General features: G+C 35.2%; 1 protein-coding gene across 1 annotated transcript in view; it reads right to left on the bottom strand.

The window, feature by feature from the left end:
- Nucleotides 1-3,345: 3,345 nt before the first annotated feature.
- LOC149081318 (aminopeptidase N-like) overlaps nt 3,346-22,984 on the bottom strand; it is a 69,943-nt gene continuing 50,304 nt past the window's right edge. Inside the window, 13 exon segments of the mRNA XM_089238152.1 lie at nt 3,346-3,630; nt 6,359-6,440; nt 8,030-8,173; nt 9,500-9,667; nt 9,826-9,939; nt 11,761-11,840; nt 13,148-13,295; nt 16,453-16,508; nt 16,684-16,814; nt 16,910-16,998; nt 18,697-18,866; nt 21,110-21,175; nt 21,380-21,445. Coding sequence (XP_089094278.1) covers nt 3,484-3,630; nt 6,359-6,440; nt 8,030-8,173; nt 9,500-9,667; nt 9,826-9,939; nt 11,761-11,840; nt 13,148-13,295; nt 16,453-16,508; nt 16,684-16,814; nt 16,910-16,998; nt 18,697-18,866; nt 21,110-21,175; nt 21,380-21,445 — 1,461 coding nt within the window. The 3' untranslated portion in view covers nt 3,346-3,483.

Genomic DNA, 22,984 nt, shown 5'->3' with positions numbered 1-22,984 from the left:
GCTACAATGATACTCGATATAACGATAAATCCCTCTACAACATTATTTTTCAAATATTGTTTGGAACAGCCTATAATCTGTAATGTTAAACTTCTCTCAATACAGCGGTATCTTTTACTGTGATAAACCAGCACCTCCTAGAGATAGAAGGCCTCCGCAGTCTGCTTGTGACGTCAGTAAGTAGTCCATTTTCCCTCAGAATATTCAGGGAAAAAATGCTTGTGCCAGTATCATCGTTATGAGGAAAAGGAATGATCGGGCTCAGAACTGGAGATTTCTATGCCCCACATCCAATCACTATGTGGTATTTATGAGCCAATAAGGAAGAAACGAAATAAGATGTGTGGCAAACTTACTAGGCAGTCTGAATGACGTTTATGGCAAACAGTGCAGAGGCCTATCTCTAGGAGGTGCTGGATAAACCCCTCTATAACAATATTTTAGGAGGATTTTGAAAAACCGCTACAACTTCTATTTTTCGCTCGAAATATCCTTCAGTATATTTTTTTAACTAGTTTCGGTTCTTCGAAGGACACCTAATCACCGAAAGTGTTCGATATTGTTACTTTTTGCTTGATTAACCCCTTTACAGGAGAATTACACATCTAACAATTTCTTTTATCAGCTAATCAATTAAAATATTTTGCAGCGAATAAATACTCAAAGCCTATTTTTTGGCGATACTGAAAATGTCAATTTTGAAAAGTTGCCAACAGTAGCATAAATTTGCTGACACTTGATAATTTCTCTATGAAGATATTTTTTCTTGGTTCGGTATCTTTATGTATATCGAGGTTTCACTTTATCTTATGCAGAACTTAAAATACCAGATCATCTGATATCTGTTCTTTCTTGATAGCAAGTACTGTACATTTTCTTTCATCACATTTATTTTACTCTCACACTGTTGTTCCACTGAATCTCTGAAGAAAGTATCCTCAAAGTCGAAAAACTTCCAAATCCTTTACCTATTCAGTAATGATCATAGATTATATTTGTCTGGTTTACCCTGTCACCCCGGGAGCAAATTTTTAAACTGTCTCACCAGCAACCATATAACATTAGCCTTTGCCATCCTATTTGCAAATGTTCCCAATGTATGATAGTGTCATACATGAACAGAAAATCTGATTGATCCGAAAAGGTATTCATGCTGATGTATAAAGATTATACAAAAAGAACTACCAGCTCTGAATACCCTAGGGAGAAAAAAATGCACAAAAACTTGTTTTTTTACAAGGAAGTGGCCGTGGAATGGGGGTGATTTTTATATGATGTCTATATGGAGCCTATTGTCCATTCCGAGGAAAACTGGCCGTGTAGGGGAGTTTGATATATTTCTTTAAATATAGAAAATCTCTGGAAATGCGTATTTTTATTATGACCGACACACATAAATGATTCATAACAGAAAATAATGTATCAAAAAACCAACATGTTTTAATGAAAACTTCATTGCATAATTAAAAATAAACAATGCATGATAAATCTTGCAGTCATTATACATTTCAGATACGAATACTGATGAAGAGAAGTGAAATACATACCAAGCACAAATAAATATGATGTTAGCTTGTATGATGTGGGGGGGGGGGGGGTAATTATTGAATATTGTTGAGTTTCGGATTTGTTTCTTTCTACATAATACTTAAAATTGTTGAATTTCAGTTCGTAACAGGTGTTCATGAAATCAGCAAAAATAATCGGAAAGCACAGATATTATGGAAGATGATACAAATGGATAAATTAATAATTATTTATCAAAAGAATGTTCATTCATACAATGGTTTCATATACAAACTTAAGTAACGAAAAGATTATAAATTTGCTCATTTTCAAGCACATATCACAATTGTTTTAGCCCGTCCTTTGTTCCGTTTAAAGCTGCATTCCTTGTCTCGTTCAGTATGATAAATTGCAAAGATATGCATGCTTTTTCAACCCTTATAATTTATAGAAATGGCAAAAGTGTGCGTTTGCATGGAACTTTTTTTTTTTACACACTTGCATTGAGGGGGGAAAAAATATATATGCAATGGAGAAACAAAAAAATTACTGAATTTCTCGGAATAAGCTCCCTGTAGGTGAATTTGGTTTGTATAACATTGAAACTATTTTTTTGAGTCAAATCAAAGTACTGCTGCATTACGGTTAAACTCAACTTACATGTGTAACACAAAGGTATTGGTTTTCCACAATTTAAAAAGTCGATCAGAATATTCTTGAATTTTAGTTATATAAAATGGTCAGTAAATATGTTTCAAATTAATAAGATATTGATACTATAAACACGTAGCCAAATCTCCCGAATTATCTAGGAGGCTTCCGAATTTCTACTTCATCTCCCAGAGAATTCTTATATCTCCAGAATTTCACCCGATTGTAAAAAATCTGTATATTTAGAGGAAAAAATTATTCTCAAGGAATTTACCTAAAACAAGAAACTGCTGCTGCATAAGCGTTGTGTAAATTGTCACATTTTTGTATCACAAAAAAAATATTTCATTTTTGGGAAGAAAACACAAAATTCGGCAAGCGTTAATCTGGCCTTTCGAAATCCAAAATTGGCACGATTGCATGTATATCTGCTTTATGTGTATGTCCTGCTTTGGGCCCGACTGAGATTTTTTGGTTTGCGAGATTTCATTTTTGGGAGGTAATTTAACCCAAGAACTTTAACCTACTGATTGGCGATGACTTGCACAGTGTCACAGTTTTTGCAACAGAAAAATATTCCTAAAATTTCCTTTTTACTAATGAAAAATCCCTAAAACGTTTTAAAAGATCCTTTTTACATTTATTTTTGAACAGAATTTGGATCTGTGCGAAAACCTCCCGAATATTTTTATTCTCCAAAGTTGGCAGAAACTTCAGACTGCTAATTCCCTGATGTTGAAATGTGTCAGGATTTCTGTTTTTTGCTCCTTGCAACATACCTTTATCATTAGCGGTTCTTTTTTGTGTTAGTAATTTCTGATAGGGTAAAGGATTCCAATTTTGCTGCAATAAATTAATGATCGTTGATAACTAATTTCTTTTAATCATATTTGTTTAAATTAATACTCGCACAGTGTAAAAACATCTGGAAGCTCTGGAATTAAGTTTTAGAAAAATATGCACTGTAGTGCATATTCCGAGAAATAATTGTACATTGCATAAGACAAGATTTTTATAGTTTTTTGAAGCAACTTTTATATTACAGTATGTATAAGTTCAGTTTTACATGGACGTAACAGATCGTCATGTAAGGCAGTCATTTTGGATTTTTTGAGTTTGATAATTCAGTTTATTTACAAGCGTTAAACTTCCAAAATTAAAAAAATAAGATTTAAGGTTTCTCATTAACCATAAAATGCTTGGAACATTGAACGAAGCAATTTTTGTTGCAACTTTTCAGAGGCCTTTGGTACTTTAACTACTAATGATAGTAGGCAACACAATCCAAAATAGTTTTTTTTTCATTCCTCTCATTCAATTCCACTGTCATTCTACCGACTCCAGCCACTTTGCTACTTGTTCGTAGTTGTTGTCCATCCACCTTACATTCGCTTCAACATTTTCGATGGATTGTTGGAATGCTCTTCTCGCTGTCGCTAAATTATCCTTATTTTTCTTGAAAAATTCTCGCAGCTGCAAGGTAAAAAAAATGAGTTTTCAACCTAAAATTTATGTTAAATTGCTACAAGTATTAATTATGTTAGAATTTCACTAAATTTGTTGCTGATTTAAATTTTTCACATAGAGGTTGCAGATAATTTATTAATAATTGGTTATTATATCAATAAAATTTTCTGCTTTAATGCAATGGACTCTTCGAATTAAAATCGTCTGAAATTCACCACTCAAAGTTATTATCAAAACAATGCCGAATAGGATGTTTATTTTTGTGCTTGATTGCAGTCTATCTTAAAATTTAAGTACAATACTGTATATACTCATGCTTTTCCCAAATCAAAACTTCAAGAACCCGTTATATGCTGATCCCCCCCCCCCAAAAAAAAAACAGCTTATACACGAGTATAAAATGGTATGATTTTTGTATTTTCAAAAATTTGTTCCTTTATTGTGAGGCTGATCTTATATATAGGCCAGTTTTTGAGGGGAAAATAATTTATGCGAGGATGGTATCGCTCTCTGCTATCTGTACTAAGGTTTTTAGCAGTTGGCTGATGCAAAGATGAAGATTCCCCGCAAGAGCAGTTAAATTTTCTCTTCCCTAAATTCATCTTTGTATCAGCAAGCTGTTAAAAACCTTTGTACGGATAGCAGAGAATGACATCCTCCTTGGATAAGTCACCATCTGGTGGTAGTGTCAGCAGTTGTGAGCTTTGGCCTGAATTAGGTATGGTATGGTCATGTTCAGTGCAAATGAGCTAGCTCTATTGAATGATTGAAATATTCATTGCCTTTGTAGTCTAGTGATATAGGGTGCTCACATGACAAGTGAGAGGATGCAAGTTCGATTTCCCTGCCAGGGCAATTGGATTTCTCTCTCCTAAGTTCATCTTTGCATCAGCCAGCTGTTAAACACCTTCGTATGAAAATAAGTTAACCAGAAAGTTTTACCAACTCCCTATAGATAGCATGGATGAACTAATTCTGACCTGCAAACACGCTTACACCTGGACCACGAAAACCGAGCCATCTTTGCATCATTATAAGGCACCAGGCCAAGCAATGTACTGAGACTCCTACAAGTTGGATACAATTGATGGCAATTGCTTTGCAAGGCCACCCTCTTCCATTCTCAGCAGTGTCTAAGTTAGCTCGCAATAGGCATTTAAAAAAAGTATCAATCCACACAACACCATAGCTACATGAGTTAAGGGCCTACGAATGGCAACCATCTCGCATATCTGGTTGGCTAACTGAAATGTTATGTACACCCATGCCTTTTTGAGAATATGCTGTAGTTATTGGTAAGATAAAAAAGTGTGTTATTGCTGTCTTGTAAAATATCAGCAGAATAGATGGTAGGAAGAACAAGATCTTGAAAGTTTTATTTTTCATTATAAAATCTTAGAAATACAGTTTTTCTCTAAAATGTGTGTAATTTTTTGGGAAATGAGTTTTAAATTTTTTCCAATTTCGGTGGTTCTCAGTGAGAAGGGGAGGGAGTAGGTGTATATAGGGGAGGTTAAACTGACACTGCTCAGACCTATGTGTTCTGGTGGAAGTATTTGATGTGTAGGTTGTATGGATTTATGGGGGGGGGGGGGAAGAAAACTTCAATAAAAATAGTTCAGTTTTTGACCTCCAGATGAAAAATTGTTTTTTTAATTGTAGTTTTCTACTTCCCGAGTCCATATAACATGTACAGTGAAACTTGTCTTAGACAAACACTGTATGAGACGGAAACTTGTCTTAAACGGAATCAAACTATAGTCTGCTCAGTGACTAGTGCTTTTATTTACACTGTTATAAAAACAGAATAGTATTTCAGTCTATTGACATTCCGCTTCATACAGTTTTTACTGTAGATATGCTACAACATAAAAAATGACATAAATGGTGGCTCATCGGGTAATAATTGAAAAAAACTCTAATAGATGGTGCTAGGTGCAAGCAGGTGAGGTCAAATTTGATGTGCATGATCATTAGAGCAGGCAATTCTATATGCGTGTTTCATTAGTGAGCAGTAAGTTTAAGCATGCTTCTCAGTTGTGATTTTCACAAGCAAAAATGAATAAACTTCCAGCAGATGTTCGAGTGTTCATGTACTACAAATGACCAGATGTCATGAAAATGTCAAGGCAGTTCAACAAGCATAGCAGGAAGAGTTTCACAACAAGAAATGTTGTTACAACTGCTGTGGGCATGATTGATATAGAACTCTGCTCGCACGTGATGAATAGATTCCACAACTGCCTCACTGCTGCCCTTGTTAAAGAAGGCATTCACTTCAAACCTCTTGATCATTAATTGTCCACTATGTAGCTTCAGTATTGTATCACACTAAAAGCTTTTCATCACTCTTCTTTCTTTTTTTAAAATTTTCAATTCATTTCAAGCATTACCTGCTGGGCCACTTTGTATATCAAATTTCAATGAAATGCGTCCACCAGAATGGACCCTACATAGGTCTGAGTGGTGTCAGCTTAATTATAACCACCCCATACACGAGTATAAATGGTAAATAGCATGTGTCGCAATCATAAATTGATCAGCGATTCCCTCTAAATACTCTAGATGTAATAATCTAAGGTGATCAGCTACTTTTGCTTTAAATTCAGTAGTAAAAACTTTTCATCCCAGTCATAAGTTTAATGACTCAAATATAATTTTAATTCATGAGTCATCCAATAAATCATAGGCTATTCCAGTTTGTTAAAATAATAATTGGAACATCATTTCATACCTGGTAGAGTTCGAATGGTGTGTTTAAGGAGAAGGTAACAGATTTCAACATACTGTTGATTCCAAACGACGATTTTCCATACCTGCGAACAATGAAATTTTGATAATCATTCAACAAATAAAAATGCAATCAAACCTTATATCCTTTAAAAAAATTTGGATTTAATGATTGACACCAGACCAGCAAAAATTATCTTTGAATCGGGGATCCGCCCAGAAACTGTATATTGACTAGTGTGGATAAAATTCTAATCAATTCGTCAAAATGATTTGCTATCGTAACCCAGTGCCGTCTTAACGCATGGGCCTACCCGGACACAGCATGGGGGCTTCAAGAGAAGAGGGGCCTCACAAAAATGAGATCCGGTTGAAATTTTCTAGAATTTACCAGATAAGGCCTCAGAAAAATAACTTGGCCCAGGGGCCCATGATCCTCTTGAGACTGCCCTGTCGTAACCATTTCGTGTGGGTTATTTTTCTCTTTGAAGTTTCTTAATTTTTTTTGTTGAAAATATTAATTTAAGGAAAAAAGTTATTAATTTACTGAATGTATTGGTCATAAACTTTTTTTGGGCGGGAAGTATTCAGTCTTCTAAAAATTCACAATCATGAGGTGACAACCATTGATCCCAGTCATGAAGTAGGTACTTAAGTAAAGATCTCATGGCCCGTGAAATGGATAAGGCATCATTATTGAACGGAAATGTCACATTTGTTAGTCTATGAAATTCATTGCAATTTTTTTTCTTTGAATGCATATTAGTTATCCCCCCATCCTCCTCTGAATTTTCTTCTGTACAAAAGGTGTCTACCATCATGGTGGAAGTCACGAAGTCCTGTTAAAGTCACAAAATGGGGAAAAAGGTCATGGAAGTTATCAAATAAGAAAGAAAGCCACAGATTGCTTTACGAATCAGTTTTCCTGTTCTTGATTTTTATAGTAGACGGAAAGAAAAAAAAGAGTTCCTATCATTTCAGTAGATTTCCCCTTCCTGAGTGTTATGGTAACCTTGTTAAAGAAGGGCTACCAACTCCCTAGTGATTAAATTGCCCTATCACCATCCCTTGGCGACTTTTTTACATATTATAGAATTGATGTATTTAGTTAGAGCAGAAACTAACATTCATTTTTGGGGCAGTTGAGAGAGCACCAGACTTGATATGAAGGTTACTGGTGCAATTCCAGCTCATTACTACAAATTTTTTCTCTTTCATCTACATGTGCTTTCTTTGTATATTATCATGGTTTAATATGAATTCTTTCGTGTTGTTCTTTGAGATGTGTAGTACTGGACTCCTAGTCGGAAGGATTTAGGTGGCCACCTCCAACCATGAACATGGTGAGATGGAGTTAAGGGGACTTCGCCCCCGTAGGATGTGACTGCAGGGAGCGTAAAACAGTTTTTCTGTGCATAAATTTGCTTTTGATAGGTAAATTTGGTTACATTACGAGGATCTTTGGCTCAGTAGGTCAGCTTCTTGTCAAAACATTAATGGATTTCTCTTATTCAAAATTGACCTTAAATTGCAGGTCCTGTTTAAAAAGCCTATACGAATATATTTAGTAATCGTTATGCAACAAAAATAAAATGGACACTTTTTTTGGTGTAACAGGGTCCGCTATATTAGAGGATGGAAAATCCTAGTGATAAAAAGAACTCTTCAATCTTACCTTGCAATTATTTTGTTCCACTTGTCTCGAATATAATTGAATGTCAAATCTCTTCCATACAGCTTTCCTCCTATAGATCGGAATACAAAGGTTCCATCCTGCTTACGAATTCCAGAGTTTGCATCTAAGCTCCAGTTCAAGTACCTAGCAAGCAGGGGGAAAAAATTAAAGTATTCAGTTATGAGTATTAAGAAATTTATCATTATATATATACCGGCTGTGTAATTTGCAATATCACAAAATGGAGTCCATTGATAGAACACTAGCTAGCAAGAGTATCTGTAAAGCAAAATTTAGTTTTTATTGTATTATCACATGTACAGCCATAGCAAGAGGGGACGACGACGACTTGATTCCCTCACCCACCATCCATAATGTGAGAAAATGACATATGCATAGAATAACACAGTTAAATCATTCTATCTTTGCCCCCTTCCTGAGATCAGTCATTAGTCTCGTTCCCCTTCGAAAGAAATTTCTGAATGCAGTCTTTATCATGTGCGAAGCTGCCAAGTCTCCCGGACTCCTGAAAAATTTTTATATCTCCCGAATTTCGACTATGATTATAAAAAATCCGTACATTAGAGGAAAAAATATTAATAAAAAATTCACCCAGAAAAAACTTTTACTTCGTTTTTTATCCTCAAAATGACATCACAAATTTGATGTAAATTGTCGCCATTCCTTCAAATCACAAAAAAGATAAAATTTCATTTTCAGAGGGTAAAGCTAAACAACCTGCCTGAATTCAGCCTTTCAACATGTAAAATTGGATGGATGGCAAGAAATCTGAAATTGGCGAGATGTCTCGTATATCCCTTTAAGTCTGTATGACGTGCTCCCGGGCATGATTTGATTTGAGAGTAATAATGACAGGTAATTGAACTTACTGCTACTAAACCACACATGCACTTCATCCATATTCCTCTGCAGAACTTCTAACAAATTGGTATATGTTGGAATGTGTGTGTCCATGTTGTGAACATAACGTAAAGTTTGTTTTTGTGTAATGCTGGTTATAATGCTGTCATCTATTTTTCGAACTATGAGTGAGTTGCAATGATTGACGATTTTTAACATTGTAGGCCTGTTGCGGTCCGTGGCGAGACTTTTTAATTCAACATATTGGTTGGCGCTAATCAGAGCAATAGCTTGCACGATGTCAAATTTTTGCAAAGGAGCAAGAAATATCCATACAGTTTTCCTTTTATTAATGAAAAATCCCAACATTTTTTCTTGAAAATCCCTTTTATATTTATTTTTGTGCAGAATTTTAAGATGCGAAAAAATCTTTGTGAAGCCGAACTACACTATAAATGTTTGATAAAAGATCTTTTAAAAAACTGAAGAAAAAACAAAAAAAACCAACCAATAAGAATATTGGTTACATTCGCTCGTATGTAACCAATATCATTTATGCAACCAAACAAATATCATTTGCAAGATCACTACATCGCTATTAGCACTCACCTCGTTAGCAACCATGGTTCCCTTGTGCATGATAGAGCGTACATGAACTTATCTTTTTCAGATGCTACCGTAGCTTTCGTATACTCTTTCCAAAGGAAGTCCCAAGTGGCTTCGTCACCATTCTGAATTGCTGTGCAGTAAACTACCAACCGTAGATTGGGAGAAATCCTTTATAAAAGAATAAAGCACTCGAAGTTTATTATTTTTTAAAATATTCTAGGATATCGATACTTTTGCGACATCATTATGATTAGCATAACTGATTATTTTATTTTCCTTCGGAGATTGAAACATATTACAGAGTTTTATATAATTGCAGCACTTACGTTGTATAAACAGATGTATCTTGCTGCCATTTTTGGAACAATTGCGATGCCATTTTTATGCAATCTTTATGACCATTCGAACAGAGCCATGACAGTGTGACGGATCGCAAGTATCTAATAGATGAATGCAAAAAAAAAAATAAATAAAAAGTAATAAAACATATGCAAGATTCATGTAACTGATTTTAATTAAATGGAGAGAATCATCGATATGTTTGCCAAATAATACAAATGTAGTAGATTGCAATTAATGGTTCTGCCAAAGCAGAAATTGCATCATATTCAGGTTATTTGGGGGTGTATGGACCATTTAGTTTATTAATTTCTCTTTTGCTCAATTTATGGGTTCAACAAGTAGAGTAGTCGTTAAAAACTTCTGTGTCTGAATGGAAAAGATAATTTTCATTTACTACTTCATGCTCTTGGACACAGTAACCAGCAGTCATCATTCAAAATTATGGTGCACATTTTGTATATAGGTGAAAGCAATTTACACAATATTGCAGTTGGATACATAGGCCTATTCTAGGTTTGGTGATTCTGATGCTGCACAATAGCATTCAATTGTTTACTGTATTTTTAGGGTGGGCTGCGGCATAAACAATGTTTACAAAGCTCTGCAAAGAAATGAAAGTGTTTTTTCTTTTTTAATGCCAATGTCATTGTTTTTGACCAGTAAAATGTAAACAAATCCCTTTAAAAAAAGGATGGACAGTGCAGTAAAACCATTAGTTTCATCTTGACTTATTTACATTCGACCTTGTAATTTACACATTTTGCACTGTGCTTTTGAAAGTGGTCTCGAAAGAGCAACATTTTTAAAAAAATTTAAGTCATCATAATTTGCTGTGTGCATTGCCAAAGAGAGAGTTACTGTTACCAAGTCATTTCTGTCATTTTGCTTTGGCTCGAGTCAATCTTATAGGATACTGAAATAGTGCTATGAGAATTGATTTTTTTTATTATGTTGTCTAAGGAGAGAGTACCTTTCCCTGCCTTTTTCAAATCTTTCTAGTTTTCTGAGTGGGAGCCCTGTGTTTGGCACTCAAGAAATTCGGCTGTTGCCTATTTTTTTTTTGATTCATCAAGCCCTAGACAGGATGCAATAATGCAAATTGCAAAAAATTTTGAGATCATCGATTTCTTGGCTTATTGAACAATTTTGTTCTGAAAAATATTTTTTTTAAGCTTGCACAACTCGTACTGTTGCAGAAACATACATTATTTTCAGAAAACAGCCTATCAGAAAACAGAAATTTTAAGGAGATAGATATTTGAATATTGCGTGACAATGTTCACAGTCTCAATTTAGTCACATTTCAACTATCCCACAATGGTTGCAAAGGACGTTTGCATTGATGAATACAATGAAACCTAGCTATAACGATATAAATCCCCTTTACAACAATATTTTTTTCAAATCTTGTTTGGAATTGCCTATAGTCTAATTTCAAAAACTCCTCCCGGTACAACAATTTTTTTTTAAAATTTCCCTCAAAATAGTCTTGAATTCAATTCCAACTTTTTGTCACTTGTTTTCATTCTCCCAAGGGCATCCAATAACATCAGTGTTTTGCCCAACATGATCACCGAAAGTATTGATGAAGTTGTTAGTATTGACACTTTCCGTGTGAGACACATAAGTGTAATACAGTAAACTTCTTCACAGGGGCAATGCATCTAAATAAATTTTATCAATCAACCAATGAATTACAGGTTTTTGCAGCAAAGCACATTTTCTGATGCAGATTCAGAAAAAAATTTCAACAACAGCATAAATCGGTGGCACATCCCTCTACAATGATATTTTTCAATGCTTTTTGGACACACATTAAGGTTTATCTCAAGAAAAAATTAAATTATTTAACATTTTTAATTATTTGAGTTTTTTCAACCTTAAGAAATAACAATATTTGATAAAAATTAACCACTCACTGTCTCAAAATGTTTTCACTTGGATCTTCATTCCATCCTAACCAGTCATATATCGGCTGGAGTTGTTTTTCCATGTATTTCTGTAAAATGATATTCCTTAGTAACAAATAACAATGCAGATAGAGCTGATAGTGATATCACTCTCTCTGGTTTTCATGCAAAGTATAGATAACTGGATGTGATCCGAGATGAGTTTTTGAAAAGGAATTTCTATAGATCTCTGTGGAAAATGAGACCGCTATTTCTCTTCGCAATCCGAGCTACAACTGTCTGTGATAGGATGAGGAGGGTGTCCATATGTATATTCTTAGGAAAGAAAATATTAGTGCTTCTGCAGCAAAGTGATCTAGCACAACGTCCTACACCCTTTTTACAACTACTACTAAACCCCACATTCCTCTGCGGAATTTCTAACGAATTGGTACATGTTGGAATGTGCATGTATGTGTTGTGCACCTAATGTGAAGTTTGTTACTGTGTAATGCTTGTTATGTGTAGTGCTGCCATCTGCCATCAATTTTTCTAACTATGAGTAAAGTGCAGTGATTGAATAATTGTACTGTTGTAGGTTTGTTGCTCTCTGTGGAGAGACTTTTTAAAGGGGAGATCGGCTTGCATTCGTGTCTCGAAGGTGACAACTTTCTACAACTGCGGATCAGTGAAAATAATTGAAAATTTTCGCGTACCGTCGGAAACAGGAGCGATAAGTTGCAGACCGACAAAAAAAAAAAAAAAACCACAAAAAATGTAAGCAATAATTTGAGGACTTGTAAAAATACATAATTAGGAGCAATAATTTACATAACAACAAAAAAAAGTACATTAGTAGTAGGAATAATTTGCAGAACAAAGCAGAATAGCATATTTCTGAAAGAAAGTGTGAAATCTAGCGCTAACACTAAAGAATTTGTTGTATATATCTTTGATACTGTAACCGTCTTGAAACCTCTTCTGTATCTCTAGCATAGTATGATATTGTTCTGGTACACCTAGTGTATATACAGGTGATACCCTAGTCTCGACTTTTGAGCAGTACGAAGCGTTGTCTTGCAGAGATCCATGCATCAGTCACGCCCAGTATGCATATTTTTTAACTGTGTTAGTCTTTTTTGTATAAGCAGTTTGTAGAATCTAAATTTATGTAGCAGCTATATGAATTAGGCGAATTATTTTGCTGACCGGTGAGAAATTTCCATGAATTAGCAGTTGAAGAACACTGACCCAGTGCACTGGCTTGGATTACAAGAGGGGGAAAGGGTTTTGATTTCCTGTAGAGTCGTGTTGTTCTTCTTTACCAAAAGTTCATCTCTGTATTGCATCGAGTTATCTATGTATATAAATAATGTGTTTCATTATCTGTACATTTGCATGATGTAGCTCCACTTACTTTCCATTTACCATAGATGGCACTCCTACTGAGCATTGAGTCAATATATGAGAGGGATGATAATGCTGATTTCCATGGCAGATATTCCTTTTCGTTGTTTAGGTACTGGGTTACGTTTAAGGCAAGACCGTAGTCCAAGAGACCAGCTCTGCAACAACAACAAAAATTGTTAATTTTTAAAAAGGTGCCAAACAGTTAAGAGAAAATTTTTTTAAATGCAAAAGTAAACTTTCTTACTGCTAATATTTGCAAAGCTACTCTTTGTTTTGAATTTTAACAAGATAATGTGTCGCATTAAAAAAAAATTCAGATCACTTGGATGACAAACCTAGAGAATGTGAGTGACCAAAAGAATTACCTGATGAACAAGGGACAAAAACAGTGACCTAGACACTAGGTCACTGTTTTTGCTTTTTCGTTATTTTCATAAATTAAAAATAAATTAAATTCAAATTTATACTTATATTTGAACAATTGATTTTTAACGGCAAAGCGGGGGGGGGGAAGGGCTGGTAGGAAATTAATCATGGTCGCAAGGGGGCCATGGGCAGAAACAGGTTGAGAACCGCTGACCTAGAGCATGTGCTTCGACCAGATGATAGTGACACACAGACATATTTTCGGTATGGGAGTGGGGCGGGGATAGTCTGGCGTGGTTAATTTGGGGGAATGACTAGTCAAGAAAACTAGACTCTAGAATGAATTGTGGCAAAACATTGCAGGCCACAAAACGATAATTCCGCATTCAGAGGAGGAAACTGCTCGAATTTCATGGCAAAATGAGGCTGAAATTAGAAAAAAAATTCTTGTTGAGCTAAATGAATTTTTTTATTTCGGTGGTACCAGGGATCCTTTTTATTTTCCAGATTGTGGGCACATTCTTTAATTTCACCTTTTCCTTGTGCACAGAATTTCGATATCTGCGCGGAATGAAAAAATATCACTCCCTCGTACAATATAGAGAATTGTTTTCTGAGCAGCTGAAACTCTGCACACTCTTAGTCATTCTCAGACTCTCTAAATGTCTATATATTCTGTAAACTTATTAACCGTAAAAAGATTACGTCTTTCTCAGTTACTTTTGTCCATAACCAACAAATGGGTCAAGAAAATTTTATCAGCCATAATATGCCAATTAGAAAATATCTATGCAATACATTATATATTAGATTGAGAAACATCATTTAACTGGAACCTCTTCTGTCACCTGTCAAATAAAAACAACTGTTAAAGATCCTTTGAAATAGAATTGGTGAAAAATAGTAGGCACATGAAAAAAAATATATTGATAATTTTTTTTTTTGAGCGATAATATAAATCGAATTAACAAGTTTACTGCAAGTTTAACAGTCGATCTTCAAATACAGTAAAATAACATTAGTAACACAAGCAAAGTGAGGTTCTCATGATTATAATTGAAAAACATATAAAACCCAAATGAAACTGTTTTTGTTCGATCTTTGTGATTATCACCGAAAGAACTGTTTCATTCAGGTTTTATATGCTTTTTGATTATAATCACACACTTAAGAGGGTTACAATTTAACGAGTGTTACTGATGTTATTTTACTGTACACAAACATCAACTGTTAAAGATTTTGAGCAGACTCAAAAATTTAACTAATATTATTATTTATAAAATATTTATTAATATCATACAACATTGATGAAAAAAAAAAACAGGTCACACGATTCCAATTGAATAACCATAACAGTTGTGCTTTTATTTGATACATGGCAGAAAAGGCTTCAGTTTAATGATGTTTCTCAATATATAACACATCCCGTACTGTATAATTGTTTTCTGAAAGGCATATTTTGGGGCTGATGAAATTTTAGTTTTACCCGTTTGTAAAAAGTAAACAGTTTGCTTGAACAAAAGTAATTAAGAATGTAATCATTTTTTCATGGTTTATAAGTTCACAAAATATGGACATTTAGAGCCTGGGACTAAGAATAACATGAATATATGATTGTGCGAGTTGGCATATTATTTTGCGAGATTCTGCTCAGATTTCGAAATTCTATGGGCAGAGGAAACAGACCATTGCAGGTGAAATAGAAAACAATATGCGCTCATCTGAAAGAAAATAAAGTTGAGGACACACATTTCATGTAGGAATAAAATTTTTCCTTTCCTTTCTCCCCGCGCGCATCTCTGTGCTCTTCATGCACCCCCAATCCTGGAGCCAGGGCCTTTCCTTAGACTGAGATTTTTAGTGGGGCCTACTCAATATTGAGTTTGTAATGTAAAAAAACTGACAACTCAGATAAAACCCTATGATTCAATGATTAGCCTCATTATTATTTAAAGCACATGCCAGAGTTGTTCCACAGGAGCTCTGGTGACGGTTATGATAAAAGCTCTTGATTCGTGAATATGCCTCAAATAGGATGACAGGGCTCCAACCTCTTGAGTCCCAACCATGAGCTCAATCAGTCATGGCACGGAGACCCATGTCCCCCTCCCTCATCTGTAGGGTCCCTAAGCTGAGATCTTTGGTGGGATCTTTCCCAGATAATACTCTTCACAGCCCTCCCTCCTTCCCCGCACATTCTGAAGTTAGTGTGAAAAACAACAATTATGAGAATAATCTCGGGCCATGGGCTGGAGCTCAGCCCCATCCCCTTGTAGGGGTCACGCTGGGAGCTCAATTGAATAGACGTTCAACGATAAAATCTGAGAAAATTATTTATGACAATAAATATGTATATGAAGAGCAGCGACTGCCATGCAGGGGGGGGGGGGAGGGATAGGAGACCATGTCCCTTTCAAGCCAAACAAAAACGAAAAGAGTTCAATACTTCAGTTACAAAATCAAAATATCGAAAGAAAATACATTTTATGTGTTATATTAACCAATTTCTGTTAATTAAAATGCTTTTTGAAGGGTGATAACTCGAAATTTCTCTGGAAGACAATTTTTTCTGTCTCCCAACCAAGATAAAGGTCCATCTTATGAACGACCCTGATTAAAAGGCAACACCTAAGCCCTTTCTCATTTTGTCCTGGAGCTATGATGCTGTTGAGACGGCAGTAGGGACAAGCATTTTTCTTTTATAAATATTAAAAAATTTGTTAAATTCTGTGATATAGCCTCATTATCACAAAGGTTCAGCTGAACAGCCTTATAAACCATCAAAGGCTCGCGTGACAGAAACTATGTTGGCCCCCTGGTCTATTGGTCTATATGTTTGGCTGATCTTAGTCAAATCAAATAAATAATTTGCAATTTTTTGAATATTTTTGATAATAAACTTCATCTGTATATTATATGCACCGAAAAAACACCAAGGTGATTTACCTGGCAAGATCCATCGAATCATCTAAAATCTGTGCTCGATTTATCGTGTGTATTTGCTGAAATACCAAACAAAATGAGATTGAGAAATCCAGCAAGATAGGTTATTATTACACAATAAGCAGCAACGTTCATCAAGACAAAAAAAAAAGGACAAAACATGTTTTCACTTTTTATGGTATATTTGCAACTCGTTCATTCAAAGAGTTTCAGATCATTTGTATTTCAACTCACTTTGTGATCAGTATTGAGCTGTGAAATCAGCTTCTTCCAGTTCTCAATGTCATAGTTTACTTTATAATACCCAACTTCCTGTATATTTGCTATTATCCAGTGTTCGGATCCAGGCAGGTTTTCCAAAGTTCCTGAAATAAAGTTCATATGGAATTAGTTTCATCATAGAGAATGTTCCAAAGCACAAGAAGCAATATCCATGGCGCAAACGTTTCAAGTAATTCACCATTTGTTTTGTGCAACCACAGTTTCGTCTCTGGCTCCCAGTTCGGATTCCTCTGATCAGTGTACGTCAATGGAATTTCCCACAGATAACTTGACCCAAAAAAAGAGAGGAAATACGTCAAGATTTTTACAGAAGATTCAATTGCTATACAATTCTTCAAAATAAAAAATACGATGATCTTAATCAATTTTATCACAGCACTAAATATGCTACTCGGTTCGTATCCTGGCGGAGAGCAGCAAACTTTCATTTCCAAGTGTTTGCCTGGGCTAGTGTTGCCAAAGTGGGCAAATCCCCTCTTGTGGGGGAGGGGTTATGGAATTATCTAGTAGGACGGCAAGAACTTTGTTTTACTATAAGATCCCATGGGTTGGCTTGAGTTGGGGGCGATGAAAAGAAACATTTTTTGAAGGGGGGGGGGGCAACGGAAAAGAAAGTTTGGGGAAACTACGGCCTAGGCCATAATATCCTGAATATAAAGAGCGTCCCATAAATTCATAAATAGTTTTAAAATTTATTTAAAAACATCAAAAAGGAATTGGTGTATTTGAATCCAGTTTGCGAAGAGTTAGTCACAAGAAAAAAATTATTTCAAATTTGGGCGGTTGGTACAGAAAAAATTAAATTTTTTGTCGATGAGAATGAAATAGTAGAATAGGAGTCAATAGTAGAATGAAAATAGCTAGAAATATGCAAATAGTCTCCAGCAAACAGTCAATGAAAAATGCATAGTCCTATAAAATGGAAGGGTGTATGCCTAATAGCTCATCCCTGAATTTCCCTGTCACTGGCGCTTCCTTAGGTTTTCATTGTTGTGTTAACATTGGTGGGTAATCTTTTTATACACCCCTGTCCTACCCCATTGGGTATGCACGTGACTTTTGTAAATCGGACGCCACCATCCTACTCAGTACGGATCTGACTGGGCGAGACAGAAAAAATTCCTGAATCGAAAGCCAGTGGAGCCAGATTCGAGGGGTGGTGCCAATTCTATTAATGTCTGTCGTGTGGTTTTCGCTAAAGATTCAGAGCTATAGCCCTCAACCACAGGGCTAAACGCTGCAAAACAGAAGCACAGGCAACTGTTTGAGACATTGGTGGATAAATCAGATGCGGATCCAGGACATTGTGCCGGGAGGGACAAAGTTTGTTGGATCATGCTCTATTTCATGGGACCAACCAAATTCCCTCCCCCCCATATTATTTGGCTCTTGGGAAGGGTGGTTGCCCCTCTCACGCCCCATGGATCCATGCTTGGGATAAAGCGCTATTGATGAAGTTGTTTTACCTTGGCTATGAATCACCGGCTGAAGTTTTAAGAACATTATGAACATCAAAGGAATTGGAGAAAGGTTCAGGTCCAATCACTCCTTTCGGACTTTCGTGCAATGCCTTCAATCGACAAAAATTAGAACTAATTTTCTTTTTTTTATGTATCAAGAAAAATCCCCTAGTGTATAACTTTTTTGCAACAACATTCAATTTTTCCAATTCCTTCTATTTTTTTAATGAATTTTTGAAGTTTACAAGTATATGGGACACCCTGTATTTTTCCCTGAGAGAAAAATCACCTCTCGCCTGAATATGGATGCTGAATACGATTTTCATTGGCGAAATAAATTGATATGGAGTGCCGATTCTCTCTTCATTAGAACAAACATGGAAGTGCAAAATTTTTCAGCTTTTAATGACAACTACCCTTGATCTTGTTTTTTTTGCACTGATCATGTAGCGATTTTTTGATATGTGGTTGTCATGTATGCACTTGAAAGATTGCGTGAGCTCACCTTTTCTTGTCATCACTTCTTTTGCTTTGATCGAGTAGGAATCGTGACTGAGTTATCTTGGCCTTCCCATTGGAATAATCTCTGGTGATTGTGAGGACAGGGAAGCCCATTTGCAGAGTCCAGGAATCCATGACGATTTTCACATCTATGCGTGGTTGCTTATCCTGTGCCTAAATTTTAATGTAAAATATATGTTGTACTGTATAGATGATGAGAGAGGCAGGAGTGGAAAACTGCCAGTATCCAAAAGGGGCTTAAGGTATCCACACACGTATCTGCAAGCCTGACGAGCATGTGCATTCAATCTTTTTGCACAAGCATGCACAACTTCCCTTTCACCTCCACATTGCACAAACACAAGTTTTTACACTGAAGCAATTTATGGAAAATTCACAGACAAAAATTTCGGCACAAGTGAGAGAGCGCTTGACAGAGGCAGTGACCAAGTGAGAAAATGAGTGATTGGATGAGCAAATCAGTGAGCAATGGAGCAAGTCAGTGAGCAAATGAGTGAATAAGCGAATCAGTGAGTAAATGAGCAAGTAAAGAAAAGTCATTGACCAAGTAAGTAAAAGTCATTGACCAAGTAAGTAAAAGAGCATGCTAATGAGTAAGTGAGCGATCAAGTGGGCAAATGAGTGAGTGAATTATCAAGTGAGTGACTAAGTGGACAATTGAGTGAATAAGAAATAATAATTGAGCAAGTCAGTGACCAAATGAGCAGATAAATAAGCACATGAGTGAGCAAATAAATAAGCACATGAGTGAGCAAATATATAAGCACGTGAGTGAGCAAATAAATAAGCATGTGAGTGAGCAAATAAGCAAGATTGACCAATTGAGTGAATGAGCGAGAAAGAGTGGGTGACTAAGTCTGTATATTAATGAGTGAATGAGCAAGTCAGTGAGCAATTGAGAAAATAACTGATGTGTGTGCGTGCATTAGAGACCAAGTGAGTAACCTGTTGAAAAAGATCGAGTGACCTATTGACAGAAAGTGACTCATCCACTTGCTTATTCACAAGTGGAGCTTACTGAAGCATAAAGACTGATATGGGAATCCGCATGGTTATTCTTGTGCAAACACAGGGCTTGAACAAGCATGCATTACAAAATTCGCTTAAGCCGCTTGTACAATTACAGTGATTGTGCAAAGTTTTCACACAGGTGCTCAAACATGCTTGTACATGCATGCTTGTCAAGCTTGCAGTTACGTGTGTAGACATCTTTACATAGTTACAATGTACAGAAATGCATATAAAAACACCTACATTTTATACTATTTAAAACCACTACATAATTAGATTTTACAAAATTTTGATGTCAGTCGAAAACAATTTTAGAATTAACGAAAATAAAAATAAAATTAAAATTTTTTTGGGAATAAATGAAAATTCAGAATCAGTGAAGGTTTTCACTAATTAAGGGACAACTCCATTTGACTTAAGGCCCTTGATCCTTCTGGTCCACCCACTGAGATGCCATTGCTCATGTGGGTAAAAAGGACACCCGATGAGATGTGGAAAAATTCAAATTACAATTTCATGGATCAGTGGCTCCTATGGCCTTTCGCATGAGTTGCTGAAACATTCCTCAACATTGCGGACAGTTCATTCAATGTTATACTATTTCAGTACTATCGCACCTTTTCTAACATGATAACACACTGTTAAATTGCACAGTGAGTTAAGCAATGGTTTAATGACTCGGGTGGGTAAAACATTCTCTGGTCTGCTCAAAGTCTTTATCTCAATCCCGTAGAGCATCGGGTTTTCAAAGTGTGTGCCACGGTTACTGGGGGGGGGGGGAGGAGGGAGGGAGGTGTCGTCAACCTATGCCTAAATTGAAGTGTGTGGATTCATGGATAAACGAGGACAAGGAGCTGGGAAGGATGGCAAAAGTTTGAGAGCCATGCAATAGAGGATCTTCGGGATGAATTGACTTGTGCAATTTTTTAGTTATAAGTGAACTTTGCGGGGGGGGGGGGGGGGGGCTTCCATTAAAGTTTAACTTTCAAAAGGGTTTTTAAGATGGCTTTCAGGAGAAAGTGTGTCGGGAAGATGAATATATATTGCATCGTGTTGGCTGAAAAAATTAGAATGAAGTGAATTACTTCACAAAAAAAAAAAAAAAAAAAAAAAAAAAAATTAGAAAATTCCAAAAAATGAACGCTTGGGTCTGAAAGGGTTATGGCAACAGACCTGTTCTCACATAGTCTTAGAATATAATCATTTTCAAAAATCATTATGTACCAATACATATTTGCTATGCCTAGCACGAATTTTTTCCAATGAACTCTCAAAAATGGGGTGAAGCAGCACTGTTTTACAGTAAGTAAAATTAAATTTATAACAAGAAAGTTAACGTATAAAACAACCAATAATTATTCATATATTCGTGGACACAGACTCACTTCTGTTAAATACCTCCAGAGATCATCTTGTACAGCATTGTCAAATTTCATGGCAGCTAGATAATTCTGTGTTTGGTATGAAAAAAATAAAAGATACACTTTATAATACAAATGTTTGATTTTGACTACTGAACAAAATTTTTATAACTTTATATGAAGTGAACGTCATTTCAAAATAAATATATTCAGGCAGCAAATTCAATTAAAGTGATACTTGTGATTATGATTTCAGTAAAAAAAAAAAAAAATTATTCATCAAAAACCACTTACAGCAAGTCCTTTTTGAAAAGCTTGATTTCCAAGGAAGTATTTCATCATTCTGATGATTGTCGCACCCTGAAAAATATTTAATAATTCGATTTAGCAATTTTAAATGAAGATAGAATAGAACAAGAAGATACTCTCCACCAATTATTTGATTTCCATGCACATTTTCACGAGCAAGATGTTATTATAAATATGTCAAATACAGTAACAACTCAGCTAATAAAAATTATCCTCACTTCAGAATCCCTTTCGTTAGTTAGGTTTTTTTTTTTTATTAGACAGAACACATTACAAAATACAAAAGAAAGACAGATGACGACAAAAATACACAGAAATAAACAAAAATGGACATACATATACAACCACTTTATGACCTTCAAGGGACTGCTTGTCCTTCCAGAAAGTCAAAAATAACTTACAATATTAAATTTCTATTTTTCAAAGCAACTTTCATTATCATTCTATTATCACGAATACTAATCATTTATACAAATAATTACATTTTTATAACATGTCACAAAAAATATATATATACACATCGTAAAAATTGCAAATTCAAATAATTATATCCTGTTCTTAGTATGATCTCTTCGAATTTTGATGATTAGTGATCATGCAAATTGTTGAAAATATGCATATTTTTGATAAATATCTCTATGTTCAAAAATGAAACACACGTATTTTAAAAGTGTAAAAGAAAAATCTTTTTCAATGCAAGTATTTCTATTGTATTAGTGTTTCAAAAACAATACTCTTCCTGAAACCAAAAATATTATAATTTAATCTCATTAGTAGCTCGATACTGATTTAATATTTTTGGAACAGTGTAACTAAAACTTTTTTTTGAATAGTTTTGTATTTGTTTTTGGCACTTGATATTCAATACTTAATCTAGTTGATGATCTATTTTGATTCTTTATCAACCACACACACATTCTTCATTTGCTATAACAAATTTTATTATTCTGTATACTGAGTCTTGTCTTATGGATAATGCGTGGCACTTAGTTTTGTTTTGGTTACCGAGGTTAGTTTTTATTGTAAATTTGATTTTATTATATATATTATCTAATTTATTTATGTTAGTATAGTACGCACCTCCCCAAGCACAGATTCCATGTTAAAATTGAGTATATCCATGCATAAAATATATCTCTAAAAAAATCTTCCTCTATTTTATTTTCAAGTCTGTATAATGCTGCTTGCAATATGGCAAGTGTAAGGTGAGATAGCATAGCCCTCCTCCCTCCAGTTGCTTTTAAAATATACCTCCATCCTAATATGTGTACATGCATCCGTGGTCTAACAAAAACCCGGAAACTCTCCAACTCCCAACCCCATCTCGTCTGTAATCACCATAAAATTTGTTAATCGTGACAGTACCCAATTGTCTGGAGAAAATATGTTGTAAACATTTTGTATGTCTCTTTTACTCTTTTTTTCGACACAAAATAAAGTGTTCCAGACTTTGCCCCAAAGCTGGGCTGGAAGAGATCTCGGCAACCGGATAAGTCCAGTGGCAAAGTTCTTGCATTCATTCATGCTACAAAAGTTCAATTTTTTTAGTTATTTTTTCACAGTGCAAATTCCATTTGAGGTCATCCTGTA

This window comes from Pholcus phalangioides, unplaced genomic scaffold (genome assembly GCF_987345545.1).
Source record: "Pholcus phalangioides strain wild (caught in Gottingen) unplaced genomic scaffold, Ppha-v1.0 ptg000010l_1, whole genome shotgun sequence".
In the NCBI taxonomy this organism is placed as follows: Eukaryota; Metazoa; Arthropoda; class Arachnida; order Araneae; family Pholcidae; genus Pholcus; species Pholcus phalangioides.
This window is presented reverse-complemented; position numbering and strand designations above follow the sequence as displayed.